The 18,045-nt window shown below is 37.7% G+C and overlaps 1 protein-coding gene across 9 annotated transcripts in view; it reads right to left on the bottom strand.

The window, feature by feature from the left end:
• KLHL2 (kelch like family member 2) overlaps nucleotides 1-18,045 on the bottom strand; it is a 122,498-nt gene that overhangs the window by 55,310 nt on the left and 49,143 nt on the right. Inside the window, exon 1 of one of the 9 annotated variants that reach the window (XM_033857232.1) lies at nucleotides 10,128-10,352. The exons of the other annotated variants lie outside the window; for them this stretch is intronic. Within the exon in view, the coding sequence (XP_033713123.1) occupies nucleotides 10,128-10,169 (42 nt within the window). The 5' untranslated portion in view covers nucleotides 10,170-10,352. Of the gene's footprint in view, nucleotides 1-10,127; nucleotides 10,353-18,045 lie in introns of those variants that run through there. 9 annotated transcript variants of the gene reach the window in all.

Genomic DNA, 18,045 nt, shown 5'->3' with positions numbered 1-18,045 from the left:
CTTCATATATGAAATGGAAATATATATATATATATATATATTTTTTTTTTTTTTTTTTAAAGAATAGCTTTATTACTTTGCCAGGCAAAGGGGGACACAGCAGCCTCCTGCCTCAAAAAACTATGTGTTCCAACCCAGGAGGATTTGATAAGGCGTTTTATAACAGTACTTCCCAAGGGATGGGTTGCTGACAAGATTACGGTGTGTGCAGGGTCTCAGGTCCTTGGTCTCCTAATCTTTTTTTTTTAATTTTTAAATTTAATTTATTTTTTTATACAGCAGGTTCTTCTTAGTCATCAATTTTATTCACATCAGTGTATACATGTCAATCCCACTCACCCAATTCATCACACCACCACCGACACCCCACCGCGGCTTTCCCCACTTGGTGTCCATATGTTTGTTCTCTACATCTGTGTCTCAATTTCTGCCCTGAAAACTGGTTCATCTGTACCATTTTTCTAGGTTCCACATATACGCGTTAATATACAATATTTGTTTTTCCCTTTCTGACTTACTGCACTCTGTATGACTGTCTCCAGATCCATCCACACGTCTCAACAAATGACCCAATTTCGTTCCGTTTTACGGCTGAGTAATATTCCGTTGTATATATGTACCACATCTTCTTTAACCATTCATCAGTCGATGGGCATTTAGGTTGCTTCCATAACCTGGCTATTGTAAATAGTGCTGCAATGAACATTGGGCTGCATGTGCCTTTTTGAATTATGGTTTTCTCTGGGTATATGCCCAGTAGCAGGATTGCTGGATCATATGGTAATTCTATTTTTAGTTTTTTGAGGAACCTGCATACTGTTCTCCATAGTGGCTGTATCAATTTACATTCCCACCATCAGTGCAACACGGTTCCCTTTTCTCCACACCCTCTCCAGCATTTGTTGTTTGTACATTTTCTGATGATGCCTATTCTAACTGGTCTGAGGTAATACCTCATTGTAGTTTTGATTTGCATTTCTCTAATAATTAGTGATGTTGAGCAGCTTTTCATCTGCTTCTTGGCCATCTGTATGTCTTCATTGGAGAAATGTCTATTTAGGTCTTCTGCCCATTTTTGGATTGGATTGTTGGTTTTTTTAATATTGAGCTACATGAGCTGTTTATATATTTTGGAGATTAATACTTTGCCCGTTGAATCATTTGAAAATATTTTCTCCCATTCTGAGGGTTATCCTTTTTTCTAGTTTATGGTTTACTTTGCTGTGCAAATGCTCTGAAGTTACATTAGGTCCCATTTGTTTATTTTTGTTTTTTTTTCCATTACTGTAGGAGGTGGATCAAAAAAGATCTTGCTGTGATTTATCTCAAAGAGTGTTCTTCCTAATGTTTGCCTCTAAGAGTTTTATAGAGTCTGGTCTTATATTTAGGTCTCTAATCCATTTTGACTTTATTTTTGTGTATGGTGTTGGGAAGTGCTCTAATTTCATTCTTTTACATGTAGCTGTCCAGTTTTCCCAGCACCACTTATTGAAGAGACTGTCTTTTCTCCATTGTATATCCTTGCCTCCTTTGTCATAGATTAGTTGAACATAGGTGTGTGGGTTTATCTCTGGGCTTTCTATCCTGTTCCATTAACCTATATCTCTGTTTTTGTGCCAGTACCATATTATCTTGATTACTGTAGCTTTGTAGTACGGACTGAAGTCAGGGAGTCTGATTCCTCCAGCTCCGTTTATTTCCCTCAAGACTGCTTTGGCTATTTGGGGTCTTTTGTGTCTCCATACAAATTTTAAGATTTTTTGTTCTACTTCCTTAAAAAATGCCATTGGTAATTTGATAGGGATTGTTTTGAATCTGTAGATTGCTTTGAGTAGTATAGTCATTTTAACAATATTGATTCTTCCAATCCAAGAACATGGTATATCTCTCCATCTGTTTGTATCATCTTTAATTTCTTTCATCAGTGTCTTACAGTTTTCTGCATACAGGTCTTTTGTCTCCCTAGGTAGGTTTATTCCTAGGTGTTTTATTCTTTTTGTTGCAGTGGTAACTGGGAGTGTTTCCTTAATTTCTCTTTCAGATTTTTCATCATTAGTGTGTAGGAATGCAAGAGATTTCTGTGCATTAATTTTGTATCCTGCTACTTCACCAAATTCATTGATTAGCTCTAGCAGTTTTCTGGTGGCATCTTTAGGATTCTCCATGTATAGTATCATGCTGTCTGCAAACAGTGACAGTTTCACTTATTCTTTTCCATTTTATATTCCTTTTATTTCTTTTTCTTCTCTGACTGCTGTGGCTAGGACTTCCAAAACTATGTTGAATAATAATGGTGAGAGTGGATATCCTCGTCTTGTTCATGATCTTAGAGGAAACTCTTTCAGTTTTTCACCATTGAGAGTGATGTTTGCTGTGGGTCTGTCATATATGACCTTTATTATGTTGAGGTAGGTTCCCTCTATGCCCACTTTCTGGAGAGTTTTTATCATAAATGGGTGTTGAATTTTGTCAAAAGCTTTTACTGCATCTATTGAGATGATCATATGGTTTTTATTCTTCAGTTTCTTAATATGGTGTATCACATTGATTGATTTGCATATACTGAAGAATCCTTGCATCCCTGGGATAAATCCCACTTAATCATGGTGTATGATCCTTTAATGTGTTGTTGGATTCTGTTTGCTAGCATTTTGTTGAGGATTTTTGCATCTATATTCATCAGTGATATTGGTCTATAATTTTATTTTCTTCTAGTATCTTTGTCTGGTTTTGGTATCAGTGTGATGGTGGCCTCACAGAATGAGTTTGGGAGTGTTCCTTCCTCTGCAATTTTCTGGAAGAGTTTGAGAAGGATGGGTGTTAGCACTTCTCTAAATGTTTGATAGAATTCACCTGTGAAGCCATCTGGTCCTGGACTTTTGTTTGTTGGAAGATTTTTAATGACAGTTTCAATTTCATTACTTGTGATTGGTCTGTTTATATTTTCTATTTCTTCCTGGTTCAGTCTTGGAAGGTTATACCTTTCTAAGAATTTGTCCATTTCTTCCAGGTTGTCCATTTTATTGGCAGAGATTTGCTTGTAGTAGTCTCTTAGGATGCTTTGTATTTCTGTGGTGTCTATTGTAACTTTTCCTTTTTAATTTCTAATTTTATTGATTTGAGTCTTCTCCCCCTTTTTCTTGATGAGTCTGCCTAATGGTTTATCAATTTTGTTTATCTTTTCAAAGAACCAGCTTTTAGTTTTATTGATCTTTGCTATTGTTTTCTTTGTTTCTATTACATTTATTTCTGCTGTGATCTTTATGATTTCTTTCCTTCTGCTAACTTTGGGTTTTGTTTGTTCTTCTTTCTCTAGTTCCTTTAGGTGTAAGGTTAGATTGTTTCAGAATTTTCTTGTTTCTTGAGGTAGGCTTGTATAGCTATAAACTTCCCTCTTTGAACTGCTTTTACTCCATTCCATAGGTATTGGATTGTCATGTTTTCATTGTCATTTGTCCCTAGGTATATTTTGATTTCCTCTGTGATTTCTTCAGTGATCTCTTGGTTATTTAGTAATGTACTGTTTAGCCTCCATGTGTTTGTGTTGTTTACGTTTTTTCCCCTGTAATTCATTTCTAATCTCAGAGCACTGTAGTCAGAAAAGATGCTTAATATGATTTCAATTTTCTTAAATTTACTGAGGCTTGATTTGTGACCCAAGACGTGATCTATCCTGGAGGATGTTCCATGTGCACTTGAGAAGAAAGTGTAATCTGTTGTTTTTGGATGGAATGTCCTGTAAACATCAATTAAATCCTGGTCTATTGTGTCATTTTTCTGTTTCCTTATTAATTTTCTGTTCGGATGATCTGTCCATTGGTGTAAGTGAGGTGTTAAAGTCCCCCACTATTATTCTGTTACTGTCGATTTCCTCTTTTATAGCTGTTAGCAGTTGCCTTATGTATTGAGGTGCTCCTATATTGGGTTATATAATATATATATAATTGTTATATCTTGTTCTTGGATTGATCCCTTGATCATTATGTAGTGTCCTTCCTTGTCTCTTGTAACATTCTCTATTTTAAAGTCTATTTTATCTAATATGAGAATTACTACTCCAGTTTTCTTTTGATTTCCATTTGCCTGGAATATCTTTTTCCATCCCCTCACTTTCAGTCTGTATGTGTCCCTAGGTCTGAAGTGGGTCTCTTGTAGACAGCATATATATGGGTCTTGTTTTTGTATCCATTCAGCAAGCCTATGTCTTTTGGTTGGAGCATTTAATCCATTCACGTTTAAGGTAATTTTTGATATGTATGTTCCTATGACTACTTTCTTATTTGTTTTGGGTTTGTAGGTTCTTTTCTTCTCTTGTGTTTCCCACTTAGATAAGTTCCTTTAGCATCTGTTGTAGAGCTGGTTTGCTGGTGCTGAATTCTCTTAGGTTTTGCTTGTGTGTAAAGCTTTTGATTTCTCCATCGAATCTGAATGAGATCCTTGCCGGGTAGAGTAATCTTGGTTGTAGGTTCTTCCCTTTCATCACTTTAAGTATGTCATGCCACTCCCTTCTGGCTTGTAGAGTTTCTGCTGAGAAATCAGCTGTTAACCTTATGGGAATTCCTTTGTATGTTACTTGTTGTTTTTCCCTTGTTGCTTTAAATAATTTTTCTTTGTCTTTAATTTTTGCTAATTTGATTACTATGTGTCTCAGTGTGTTTCTCCTTGGGTTTATCCTGTATGGGACTCACTGCACTTCCTGGACTTAGGTGGCTATTTCCTTTCCCATGTTTGGGAAGTTTTCGACTATAATCTCTTCAAATATTTTCTCAGGTCCTTTCTCTCTCTCTTCTCCTTCTGGGACCCCTATAATGCGAATGTTGGTTCGTTTAATGTTGTCCAAGAGGTCTTTTAGGCTGTCTTCATTTCTTTTCATTCTTTTTTCTTTATTCTGTTCCGCAGCAGTGAATTCCACCATTCTGTTTTCCAGGTCACTTATCCATTCTTCTGCCTCAGTTATTCTGCTATTGATTCCTTCTAGTGTAGTTTTCATTTCAGTTATTGTATTGTTCATCTCTGTTTGTTTGTTCTTTAATTCTTCTAGATCTTTGTTAAACATTTCTTGCATCTTCTCGATCTTTGCCTCCATTCTTTTTCTGAGGTCCTAGATCCCCTTCACTATCATTATTCTTAATTCTTTTTCTGGAAGGTTGCCTATCTCCATTTAGTTGTTATTCTGGGGTTTTATCTTGTTCCTTCATCTGGTATATAGCCCTCTGCCTTTTCATCTTGTCTGTCTTTCTGTGAATGTGGTTTTTGTTCCACAGGCTGCAGGATTGTAGTTCTTCTTGCTTCTGCCCTCTGCCCTCTGGTGGATGAAGCTATCTAAGGGGCTTGTGCAAGTTTCCTGATGAGATGGACTGGTGGTGGGTAGAGCTGACTGCTGCTCTCTGGTGGGCAGAGCTCAACTTTAATCCACTTGACTGCTGATGGGTGCGGCTGGGTTCCCTCCCTGTTGGTTGTTTGGCCTGAGGCAACCCAGCACTGGAGCCTACCTGGGCTCTTTGTTGGGGCTAATGGCAGACTCTGGGAGGGCTCACACCAAGGAGTACTTCCCAGAATTTCTGCTGACAGTGTCCTTGTCCCCACAGTGAGCCACAGTCAACCCCCACCTCTGCAGGAGAGCCTCAAACACTAGCAGTTAGGTCTGGTTCAGTCTCCCCTGGGGTCACTGCTCCTTTCCCTGGGTCCCAGTGCGCACACTACTTTGTGTGTGCCCTCCAAGAGTGGAGTCCCTGTTTCCCCCAGTCCTGTTGAAGTCCTGCAATCAAATCCCACTAGCCTTCAAAGTCTGATTCTCTAGGAATTCCTCCTCCCATTGCCAGACCCCCAGTTTGGGAAGCCTGACATGGGGCTCAGAATCTTCACTCCAGTGGGTGTACTTCTGTGGTATATGTTTTTTCCAGTCTGTGAGTCACCCACCCAACAGTTATGGGATTTGATTTTACTATGATCGTGCCACTCTTACCATCTTATTGTCGCTTCTCCTTTGTCTTTGGATGTGGGGTATCTTTTTTGGTGAGTTCCAGTGTCTTCCTGTCGATGATTGTCCAGCAGCTGGTTGTGATTCTGGTGTTCTCACCAGAGGGAGTGAGAGCACGTCCTTCTACTCCATCATCTTGATTCAGGTCGAAATGGAAGTATATTGATACAATAAACCTCTATAGCCACAAAGCACTATGATCTAATGGAAAATTTTCATTTGTTTCCTTTTCAATATGCTTCACTAGTATTAACTCTGAGATTGATTTTTAAAATCCTAAGGCACTCTAAGATCCTGAAGTGTATTACACAATGTCAAAGAAAAAGCAATTATATTGTTAATATAGTCTGAGTATTAATGATATATTCTAAGAATCTAAAAGTGATTAATTCCCATTTAGTGTATATATTGAGAGAGGACCACATTCCAAAAGCTAAAACATCTCTCTTGGGTATGCCAAGCCCTACGAAAAAATGTAAAGTAGGCAGTTTGTCTTGGGGCTGGCCCTCACCACTCCTTCCTACAGACTCCTCCTACGTTTCCCCCTTAGTTCTATTCCATCAACCCTGATGCTCTCCACTCAGACCCTGGTGCTCTCACCAGGGTCTCAGCTCCCCTGCAGGTCACTACTACCAGCATCGCTCCATTTCATTTGCTTTGTAAAACTCAGCACTGTCAGAATCAATCTTTACGTATCTGTTCCCACATTGACTCTCTCTATCCCTGCAAAAGAACATACACTCTGAGACAGTAGTCACATCTGTTCTACCCTCTGTTGTATCCTCAGGTAGCAGGAGAATATATAGGTGCTTAATAAATAAGTCAACCTGAAAGTAAATTAATTTGTTACTCTGGTGGGTATTTGTATTTTAAGAGATACAATTTTGGATATCTTTTGACCCAGAAATACTATTCTAAAATGTATATGGGACACTTGTGTCCTACTGCAAATCCTCTCAGTCCCACCTCTTGTTCAAGCTACCACTGCAACAACCAAGTGCAAGTAGGACTTGATCACCTTTGTGAAGATGTAACTTACCAGTGCCTCACCCCAGCCCCTACCATACCTGTCTGTGGCTGCCTACTGGGGGTGCACTTAGGGACCCACACATGCACAACCTGGAAGCACAGGGGAAACAATGCTTGTGGGACCACCCTGGACCAGTGGAGAATGGTTCAAAAGAAGATGACAGATAAATGCTTCCCCATTTTCTTCCCCAAGCAGATAGCTCTGAGACACATTTCATAAGGCCCCTGAAAAGGTCCTGGTGAAAATAAGCATGTCACATTTATATCTATACCACATTTTGAAATGGTTTTCCCTCCTTTTCAATTCAAATCCCCCATATACTCACTGTCACTCTCTTGGATCACTTTCTAACTAAACTAACTGCCCAAAAGCTTTGCTTTCGGGGGAACCCCAGTCTATTATACTACACATGGAACAAACTGTGGATGTGGATATATTTAGTTATAATATTAATTACAGTGCTGTTTATAATATCGAAAATTGAAAAGAACTTACATGTCCAATAACAATGGGTAGATTATGCAAATTCTATATTATCAATAAAATTGAATACTTTGTAAGCAAAGATGTCCCTCGGTTTCCACTGGGGACTGGTTTCAGGATCCTCCAAGGATACCAAAATCCACAGATGCTCAAGTCCCTTACATAAAATGGTGTAGTATTTGCATATAACCTACACATATCCTCCCATATACTTCAAATCATCTATAGATTAATTATAATACCTAATAAAATGTAAATGTTATGTAAATAGTTGTAAATACAGTTTAAATGCTATGTGAATAGTTACCAGCACACAGCTTTTTGGAACTTCCTGGAATTTTTTTTTTAAATATTTTTAACCTCTGGTTTGTTGAATCCGCACATGTGGAACCTGAAGATATGGCAGGCCCACTGAATTAAAAGAGATATAGTAGATAAATAGTCAATGACTAGGAAGAATGTTCCTAATATATTTAGTATAAAAAGCTAATTTCTAAACAGTCTCCTTTTTTGTAAGTACACATACACATAAACACAGAGACAGTACTAGAGGAATATTCCACAATTGTTAATGGGGATGTTATCTCTGGTTAACAGTAGTATGGAGGCTTTCTATTTTCTTCTTTTTATTTTCTAAATTTTCAATCATGAATATGCACCATTTAAATGGTCACATATTATTCTAAAGAAAGTCAAGGAGAAGCAAGTAAAGAAATGCCTTTCTGGACCTCTAGAATTCTAGCCAATACAGCAATGGTAAGTGAGCTGTTTATTTAGTGCCTATCACCCACCACTCACCATAAACTGCCTCAGTTTGGCCTGTCCTCTGAGTACCATGAAGCTGAAAGGCCTTTAGTCATAAAGCTAGTGTTTTGTAGAACAGTAAGATGTTCTACACATTCCTCTTCTTGTTCATGTGAATAGCGATCTCTTTAAGTGCTCGGAGAAACATGAAGTAAAAGAACGTGCCAGCTGATTAAATAAACTTAACTCCATGTGCTATCATTTTGTTAAACAGAAAAAAAAATTCCCATCTAGATATGTTGATTTCCAACATATGGAGACACATAAAGCCTAAACATTTTATACTGTGGAGATGTTTTCTGCAATAAACAAAGAAGTGGGGGTAAAGCTACCGCTGACTCCTGAAGACAAGTAGAACACTTGGCACGGAAGACACCCAGGCCAAACAATGAGCACCCATATGACACTCTTACACCAGCTGCACATTTTAAAGTAAGAAGCTTTCATCCTACTTCACATTGTCTGACAAGCCAAATTACATATAAGATGTTTCACTTAGACAAGTACACTCCTTCTGCTTGGCTATTAGGATCTGTAGTTTATTTTCAGCTTGGGTACTTATTCCATAGGGGGAAATAATTTATGTAGTAAATCTTTTAAATCCTGAGCCATTAGCAGGGTGTTTATTAGAAGATATACCATGGGGTCTGATTATTCCATAGATGTAAGATTTCCAGATGTCTAGGAAAACATGCAAACACGATGCTCACAGCTCAGTCCCTATTAACGTTACAGTCAGTGTACTGCTAAAAAGCAAATTTTTGTTAATTTCTCAGCCATCTTATAGTCATAACAGAAGCACCTGTTTATTTAAAGTGCCAGGGCTTTGTGTGCCAGGAATAACGTGAAAACATGTAAACAGCTGTCCAAAGGGCAAGAGCAGAGGGTAGAAATTATCCCCAAAGTTAAAGAAGCTATATGTTGTTAGACTAAAAAAAGCCTCATTATGAAATATAACCTATAACTTTCATTAGCATATGTCTTCTAAAATCTGCATTTAGTCCCCAATTTATAAACAAGTCATGTTCCACAAGTTTATTTTTTCAACTGGCTACATGACACTCATTGCACATTTACTCATAGAAACAGTATTAAAAATAGTTATAAACCACAATAGCAATGAACATAATATTACTACTTGACTGCTAGGACCTCAGGGGGCAGTGGGTACAGAGAAGGAAGAAGAAAGTTTCCTTCCTCTTTCTGGGATGTAGGCCTGGCCAGGGACAGAGTTTTGAAATAGGAAGTGTTTGTCGTTGGCATCCTGCCACCTCATTCGCACTTCTACATCTCAAAGCTCTAAAGCTGGGCCACAGGCAGCCAGTTCTCTGTGCTGTGTACCCAGCTATGATCCTCCACCCAGATCTGCCTTTCCTGCTAAGTGTTTCATCCTCTAAATACACCTACCTCACTTCCCCCTCCGAACACCCTCCCCCCCCAACCCAAGCTCCATTCCTTGGGATAGCTACTGCCAGCAGGGTCAAAAGGAAAGCCATCTTATTATTAATTCATATTAAGAGTTAATAACACATCACCTTCCAGGACAAATTCCTTCCAGAGGTATTTAAAGTTTTAAAAGAGGCTGACTCTTAAGCAGAACACATCTGTAATTGATGTGATTTCCAATGATATAATAAATGAAGGAGAAAGGCAAAGGTAGCACTGAAAGAAGAAATATGGGGGCAATATGGTTTTCAGACAGGATGAAAGCCCCCTCTCCTATACTACCCTTTTTACAGCTGTTTCTTCCATTATTTTTAACCCAAGTTTTCTCTAAAGTCTCCAACTTAGTCAACAGTGACTCAAATGTACAATGAAGACAGCACCTACCTTGCAGAGTTGTTGAAAAAATTTAAAAAGTTGGTCAACCATTCAACACAGTGCCTGGCACATGACCAGAGTAGCACATTAGCGCTAATTCAAGGCTTTTGTTCTTAGTTTGAACATTCAATCCCATTACAATGAAATGCCACGATTTCCTTTCTCCCTCACAAGATGACGTTCTATGCCAGATCATTCACAATAAGCATAAGGTTGCTTTCTTTTTGCATCAAATATTCTAAAAGTAAAAGATATAATCAGGGACAATTTGGAAAAGAACAAACACAACATACAAAAATAGAAAATATATTTGATACCTCACTAATTATCAAATAAATATAAATTAAAATAAGAGCATTTTATGACTACTGATTAAAAAAATTAACATCAAACATTCAGGTCAAGGTATAGTAGACCTTGGCCCCTAGCACATTTTTGCTGTCTCTGTAAACTAGTCAGCTCTCTTAGAAAGGAAACAGGCAACATTCATAAAGAGCTACCAAAAAATATAAAAGTTTAAAGCCTTTGACCCTGAAAGTATGTTCTGGGAATATACCTTGAGAAAATAGTTCAAAAAATGAAACAGGCTACATCCATGAATTCTACTTTAGCATTACTTATAAGAGTAGGGAAAAAAACAGAAACAACTAAAGATTGAACAGTATGACAATTAACTAAATTATGTTACACTCACATAATGAAATATTATAATCAATGACAATGAAAACTAATAATGGTTGAAAAACTAATATTTCTAAAATATTTGCAATAAGATACAATCATATTATAAAATTAAGTGAATACACAGCTTTAACCTATAATCATGCTAGAAAAAGTTTAATGGACATCAATCACGTTCCTTTGATCTCAAGGAACTTGATTAGTAAGACAATGTTGAACAAACAAAACACCTGAACATTCCCACAGGATTCATTTTTCCTAACACATTGTGGACATAAGTAAAGAAAGTGGTCCATGGGTCCTTCAATGACAGCTCGCCTCCCTGCCCTTGCATCCATCAGTTCCACAGCTGGAAGCTTTAGATCTGAATCTAATCTTATCTCTAAGCAGAGAGAACATTGGGGCTCTAATTAAGCAGCTCAACCCAGTGGGCACTAATTTATCCCCACACTGATGTGGCCCTGGGCACTGTGATGCTCTGCTCCCCAGACCCAGTTCCAGCCCACATGCTCCCCTAACTAGGTCCCTTCTCCCAGTGGACCCTACTGTACTGTGTACTGACCACTTCTCTGAGAAACCAAAATCATGACCCTGAGTCCCTGCCCAGAAAGTACAAATGTCTGTTCCCAGGTCCCCTTCCTCCTGTCCTGCCAGGACCTCTTGCCTGGCTCAGCCTCGATTCATCAAACAGAGCCAACCTATCCTATGGGCATTCCCTCACTATTCATTTGAAAAACGTTTATTGAGCTTCTAATTAATACCAACCACTAGTCTAGGTTCTGGGGATTTGGGAGTGAACAAAATGAACAAATATACCAGTCATCCTAGAGCCTGGATTCTAAAAGGCAGTGCTTACATTTGGTAGGGGCATGTGGAGTTTCCATCATCCGAGTGCTCCTGCCCTTCACAGTGGTCTCTGGATCACAAAGTCTAAAGTTCACAGGCATGAGAGTACTCAGGAGCTGTAGGTATTAATCCCCAATCTGTCACTGAGTTCCTGTAAAGCCTCAGGGGCAGAATGGAGTTAGTGTGTAAAGAATGGAGAATGGAAACTCTACCACAAGCTCTAGAGTTAGAGAGCTCTGGCCTTGAAGGCTGGATAAGCTCCATACTCACTGTATCACCATAGTCACTTAGCCCCTCAGAGCTGGAATTCTCTGATTTGTAAAAAAAATAAACATCCTCTGTCCAGGATGTTACAAAGACTAAGTGAGGTCAGCATTTAGCAAAGTAACTGAAACACAGAAGGCAGGTAGTCCCTTCTTCCAAGAAGAATATTTTATTCTATTTCTCCTATCATTAATCAGAATTAATCCATTTTAATCTCCTCTCCTTTAGTCTCTCCTCTCTATAATTACTACAAATCAAAACACATGACTGCTGGTCTCTCGACAAACTGAACATACATTTTACTTTTATAGGTCAAAATTCTCTTCTGTATCTCCATCAGATCCTCTAAGATTCTTCCTTTTCACAACCTCAGAATTTCACAAACAACTACCTTCATAACCAGAATTTAAGTCGGTTAGATCAGGGTTGTGAGGTTAAGGCATCGACCTACTGTCTAAAGAAGAAAATAGACACTGACAAGTGCTATCAGTGGGCCTCAAAAATATATATTTTTTTAATTAAAATAAAAACAGGCAAGTTTAAAGGGCCAAGATTATCAGTTAACTCAAAGAACAGAAGTAAGATATACATCTCTTAATACAGGGGACTAAGGACACCTCTGACTTTTCAAAGGTGTTGCATGGATATATTTACAACTATGGATGATAATCACCAAATTAACTGCCAAATATAATTGTCAAAATAGTTCATATTCATTATCTCCCTTTTGTGTCAGTCATCTGGTCTAAGCACAAATAGGATTGGATTAAACTTTCATTCAAACATGTCTGAAAACCAGAAATTTTTTAAATGAAGGAAAAAAGAAAATTCCTAATATGATCAATTTAAGAGATCCTTTACCAAGGGTTCATTATTCTTTCATCAACAAATATTTCTTCCTTGTTCCAAAATCTGTGATGTTGATAAAAATGGGAGAGTCTTTATCTAACCATCAGTGTTCAGTAGGTATCACAGAATAGTTAATGGGGAACAACTTTACATGTGTAATAAAATGAGTAAGGCCTTAAGCAAGATCTCTATTTTAAAGAAAAAAATTGGGTCATGTGAGGGCACAGTATGACTCAGTTACATCTTACATCCTCCTCTTCCTCTCTTTCTCGTTCTGTCCTCTCCTTCCTCTCGCCCTTTTTGTCCATGCCTATTCCTTTTCCATCTTCTTTCTAAATTGCTTTATATTATTCAGAGGACCCCATAGATTACCAAATTTACTTCAATGGGATTTTTTCAAGGCTGAAGAGATTGCTAATAATTTTTAAAGATTTTTTTTGTTTTTTTGTAAATATAATGCTAAATCAAAACAGACATATATGCATGTGCACACACACTCTCTCTCTCATACACACAAACACACACACACGTCATACACGCTTCCTCCTTAGACAAATAGCTCTTTTCAGGTACATGTTATTTTTCATCAGAAATTATTCTGTGTTCTCTCCTCTCAACCTTGTCTGCAATCAATATTCATACATCATCTCTCAACTTTGTTTCTCAAAGCCTAGACTTAACATAAAAAAGAGATTGTAAGATAAAATCAAATTATTTCTGGAGAATGAAAAGTGAGAAAATACATGATAAGAAAACACATGTTAAGCAAAACAAAGAAAAAGAAAAAAAATAAAATCATATATAATAGGCAATTAAATAAGTTCATCCATCTTAATAACAGCCTCTACCTGACCCCAACTAGAGCTTAATTATAGTGTGTTATTGTTAATGTCCCTTATCAAAGTGCTTAACTTTTCTTCATAACAGCCAAAAACTTTAAACACATGTTCCTCAACATGGTAAATTGCAGTAACTCCACACAAAGGAGTACTCAGCATATTTATAAGGGAGAACAAACTACTGGAACATGTGGTAATATACGTGAATCTCACAAATGTTACGTTGTGTCAAAAAAGTCAGCCTCAGAAGAATACATTCTATGTGGTTCTATTTATATGAAGTTCAAGAGGCAAAATTAATATATTATAATAGAGATCATATCACCCTCGAGTTAGGATGAGGGATTTACAGGGAAGGGGCCTGAAGTTATAAATGTTCAATATCTTGATTTGGGTGGGGTTAACAGGTGTATGCATTTGTTAACACTTAGCAAACTGAACAGCAAATTGAACAGTTAAAATCTATGGAATGTAATTTACAGCCCACCAGGTGGGGGGAAACGATCGCTTTAAGCCGCCACTGAGATTAACCAGAGGTCAGTGGAAGGACTTTATAAATTATGAAACAAAATTTTTAATGGAAAATAATAATCCTATCTGATAGAATCCTAAATAAGAAACTAACCCCCCCCAAAACATCAAATGTACTTACATGACCAAATTTCTACACTAGTCATCATAAAGCTTCTGAATACATGTTAGTGGTACAGCTATACTTTCACAAAGTAAAGTTATCATAAATTATATGTCCTCAGGAAAGGCACAAGTACACTTAAACCAGATGATCAGGGCTTCCCTGGTGGCGCAGTGGTTAAGAACCCACCTGCACTGGCAGGGGAAACGGGTTTGATCCCTGGTCCGGGAAGATCCCACATGCCATGGAGCAACTAAGCCCGTGCGCCACAACTACTGAGCCTGCGCTCTACAGCCCACGAGCCACAACTACTGAGCCCGCGCACCTAGAGCTCGTGCTCCGCAACAAGAGAAGCCACTGCAATGAGAAGCCTGCTCACTGCAAGGAAGAGTAGCCCCCGCTTGCTGCAACTAGAGAAAGCCCTCGTGCAGCAACAAAGACCCAACGCAGCCAAAAATAAATAAATAAATATTAAAAAAAAAAACAGATGATCAGAAGTGCATTAATTTTACTAACCTGACAATGGGATTAATACATCAAGGTTCAAAAGGTAATAATTTTTAAAAATTGTATGTCAATAATGCTAGGGCTTATAAAACCTTTGGCTTATCTCAAACCACATATGCCAGAATCACAGATAAATTAACAGCTCTAGACTCTAACCACCTAAACTGGTTTGGACAGACAGACCCTTAACACTGGCCACATGCCAGATGCAAACGTCCTTTCTCCCACACAGGCTCCATACCTAAACATGAGGCAAAGATCAAAGATCAAGAAAAAATAATCCACCTGGTAAGGATTTATTTCAAATTTTTCTCATCCTTGCACAAATTATTCAATGTTGCTTATAAGATGCTAAGTCATAATCAGGATAGAGTCATTTTTTGTTCATCAAGATAAATACCTTTTATATACCACATGCAGCGCCTTAAAACATGAACTCCAAAATGACTCAACCATCTGGACATCTTCAAAGATTATGTATTTTAATGATATGAAGTTACAGCAAATAACATAATTACTAATGCTTCTGGAGTAACTAGCTTTTCTCCAAACAAGAACTTAAAAAACCACTTCAAGTGTGATGTCCATCTAGTTCTATAGGATATTCTTATAATAAAGCTACTAGATTATCTCAAACTAGCTGACCTCAATGGCTTCTTCCATATTAAATTTTAAATAAGTTCTTCATCTGTTCTATACTCTTAACTTATATAGAGTAAAACATAATTTAACTGGCATGATTAAAAATGGATGTTCTCATTGGTCAAATATTTTGGTTAAAATTATGAGGCTTACCGAGTTCTAACTTAAAACATAATAAAATACAGTTAAGATCAAAACTCAATTGTAAATAATTTAAAATTTTACAGTAATTATTAATGTAAAAGAAAGTCATCATTTTGCCTCTGGATAATAACAATAAACTAAAATTATCACTATTCTGGTAAAGTGATAAAATGCTAAGTTAACAGATCTCTAGGTATTAGAATGTCAGATAAATTCACTCCCATGATAGGATTTTCATTGCTATACCATAAACAACCACTAATCCTAAAGGTTTGATTCAAGGCATTTTTTTTTTTTTAAGTTTTAACAAGTGTTTCCCAAGCACATCCTCTGCCAAAACCCTTTTAGACACAAAGGACTTAATGCTCTACCTCATAAGAGAAACAGAATTCAAGTGGAAAAACAGTAAGCTTTCTGTAGACTCTGCTATGAGAAATATCTGCAGCCACCACAGTCAAACCAATGGAAAAGGCTGTTATAAATCGAAGATATGAAACAGTACTGCCATCACTCCAGAGTGCTGTCTCCAAACTAATCCAAATACACAGGACTTGTTGGGTGGAGAGAAATCAATAGCAAATTAAGAATCTTTTTTTTTTTTTGGTCACAAATAATACATCCTGGTTATAAAGACTGAGAATATAGAGTAAGGGAAAGATTACATGAGCACTTTTTATCCAGCGATCCCAAACAATCTCAAATGAGTTCTTCTTCCTCACAGCCTGAAGTCTTTTTATTGCTGTTCCATTTTCTGGCTAACGTTCATAGAGCACTTTAATATTTTTAGAAGCTTTAACTAGTATATTTTACAACATTTCTACGAGGTGTCAAAGCATCACTAGCCTCATTTAATAGCTGTAAAACAGACAGAAACGCTAATGTCTTACTCAAGGCCATTAGTGAAGTCAATAGTAAGTTCAAGATTTGAGCTTTGAATTCTAATAGGACAACTAGCCAGAGTCCACCGGCCCATGAACTTTCTAGCAGACGGCCAATCTAAGGGCTCCTTATTATGTTGAGTTGTTCAACAATAATTTAAATATGCAATATTATATACTCACTTAAATTATTTTATGCTAAGATGCCACTGTAAAAATTTGTAAAACTGTTCAGTAGATGTTTTGTTCACCTTGAAGATGAGCCTTCCTTCTACTGAACTCCTTTGGTACTTGGGCAACTTCTAAATGCGTGGCTGAGAAAGGAGAATGGTCATTCAATCAGGATAACTAAAGGGCAGATCTAGAACATGACTGTAACCAAGCTTAAGCCATAATCAAGTGTACAGTTATAGTCTCTGTCAGAAAAAATTATTTTTAACATAAGGTGCAAAATGGTCCATGTTATTCAATTTCCATATGGAGACAGATGGATAGTTCAAAAATACTACAGCCCTCTACCCTCTGGTTGGAATTCTGGCCTCAACAAGCACTGTGGCTGGTATAGTTTGTCACATGCTCAAGTGATTGAGGGTAGAAAAGACAACTACTGAATATCAAATGTTCAGAAATGGGTTATCTGAAGAGCAGTTATTTGTCAGAGTTTTTCTGGATACCACACAGTGTGGAGAGACACTGGATTTGATGGCACTCAATCAATATTCTAGTCACTAGAAATGTGTGTTTGATAGTTCATTACAGCCCTCTCTTATCCATTTGAAGCAAACCCCCTTCTCTGTGACTCCACACTAACCACACAATCCTCTGATTACTAATTATATCACTTAGATACCTAGATCCTAAGAATGATGCACACTGGCTAATGTACACATATATACAGTCACTAGAAACACCCAATTACATGTAAAGTAAGAGGCTTTACATTTCTCAGGACAGAAGCCTTGCCTGTCTTGTTTGATATTGCATCACCAACAGCTGGAACATTGTCTGGCACAAAATGGATGCTCCATAAATTTTTAATGAATTATTATTGAAAATTGGAATTTATCAGGACCAATACTGGCAGTGGAAAAACAGGCAAGCTCAATAGCTTAGAAGTATGAAAGGGAAAGAGCAAGCCATGTATAAAAAGCAGTAAAATCGTTATTAATTTTTATGTGAACTAGCCTGGTCTAGCTGCAGACCTTAAAAGCCTTAAATCTTCAAGTTCAGTCCAATTCAGTCCTAAACTGATCCTGACCAAGACTGCAAAGTTTATTAGGAGCCTAATCAATGATTATGGTCCGTCATTAATCCTGCTGCGCTAAATGTGGTGTGCTCCCCCAAAGCACCCCCACGCTTACCAAGCCACAATGTGAACCCTAAAGCCCCACAGAACTGAGCATGACCCCAGATTCTGGGTTTGCTGTCTGTTCCATAACAGACACCACAATCCCAAACTTACTTAGCTCTGGTCATTACAACTGCCTAGCCCTTACCAAGTCTCTTTCCAGACAAGCCAGAACACAGGAGCTGTACGCTCGGATCACTGTTCACTCAGGGGAGCTCTTCCTGAATCAAAGACATTGTCATCAGCCTAACAGTAGGCACCACCACAAGACCCTGCTGCCATGCATCCTGAAGCA

Source organism: Tursiops truncatus, chromosome 5, assembly GCF_011762595.2.
Source record: "Tursiops truncatus isolate mTurTru1 chromosome 5, mTurTru1.mat.Y, whole genome shotgun sequence".
Lineage (NCBI taxonomy): Eukaryota > Metazoa > Chordata > Mammalia > Artiodactyla > Delphinidae > Tursiops > Tursiops truncatus.
The sequence above is the reverse complement of the archived record's forward strand: the minus strand, read 5'-3'. Positions and strand labels throughout refer to the sequence as shown.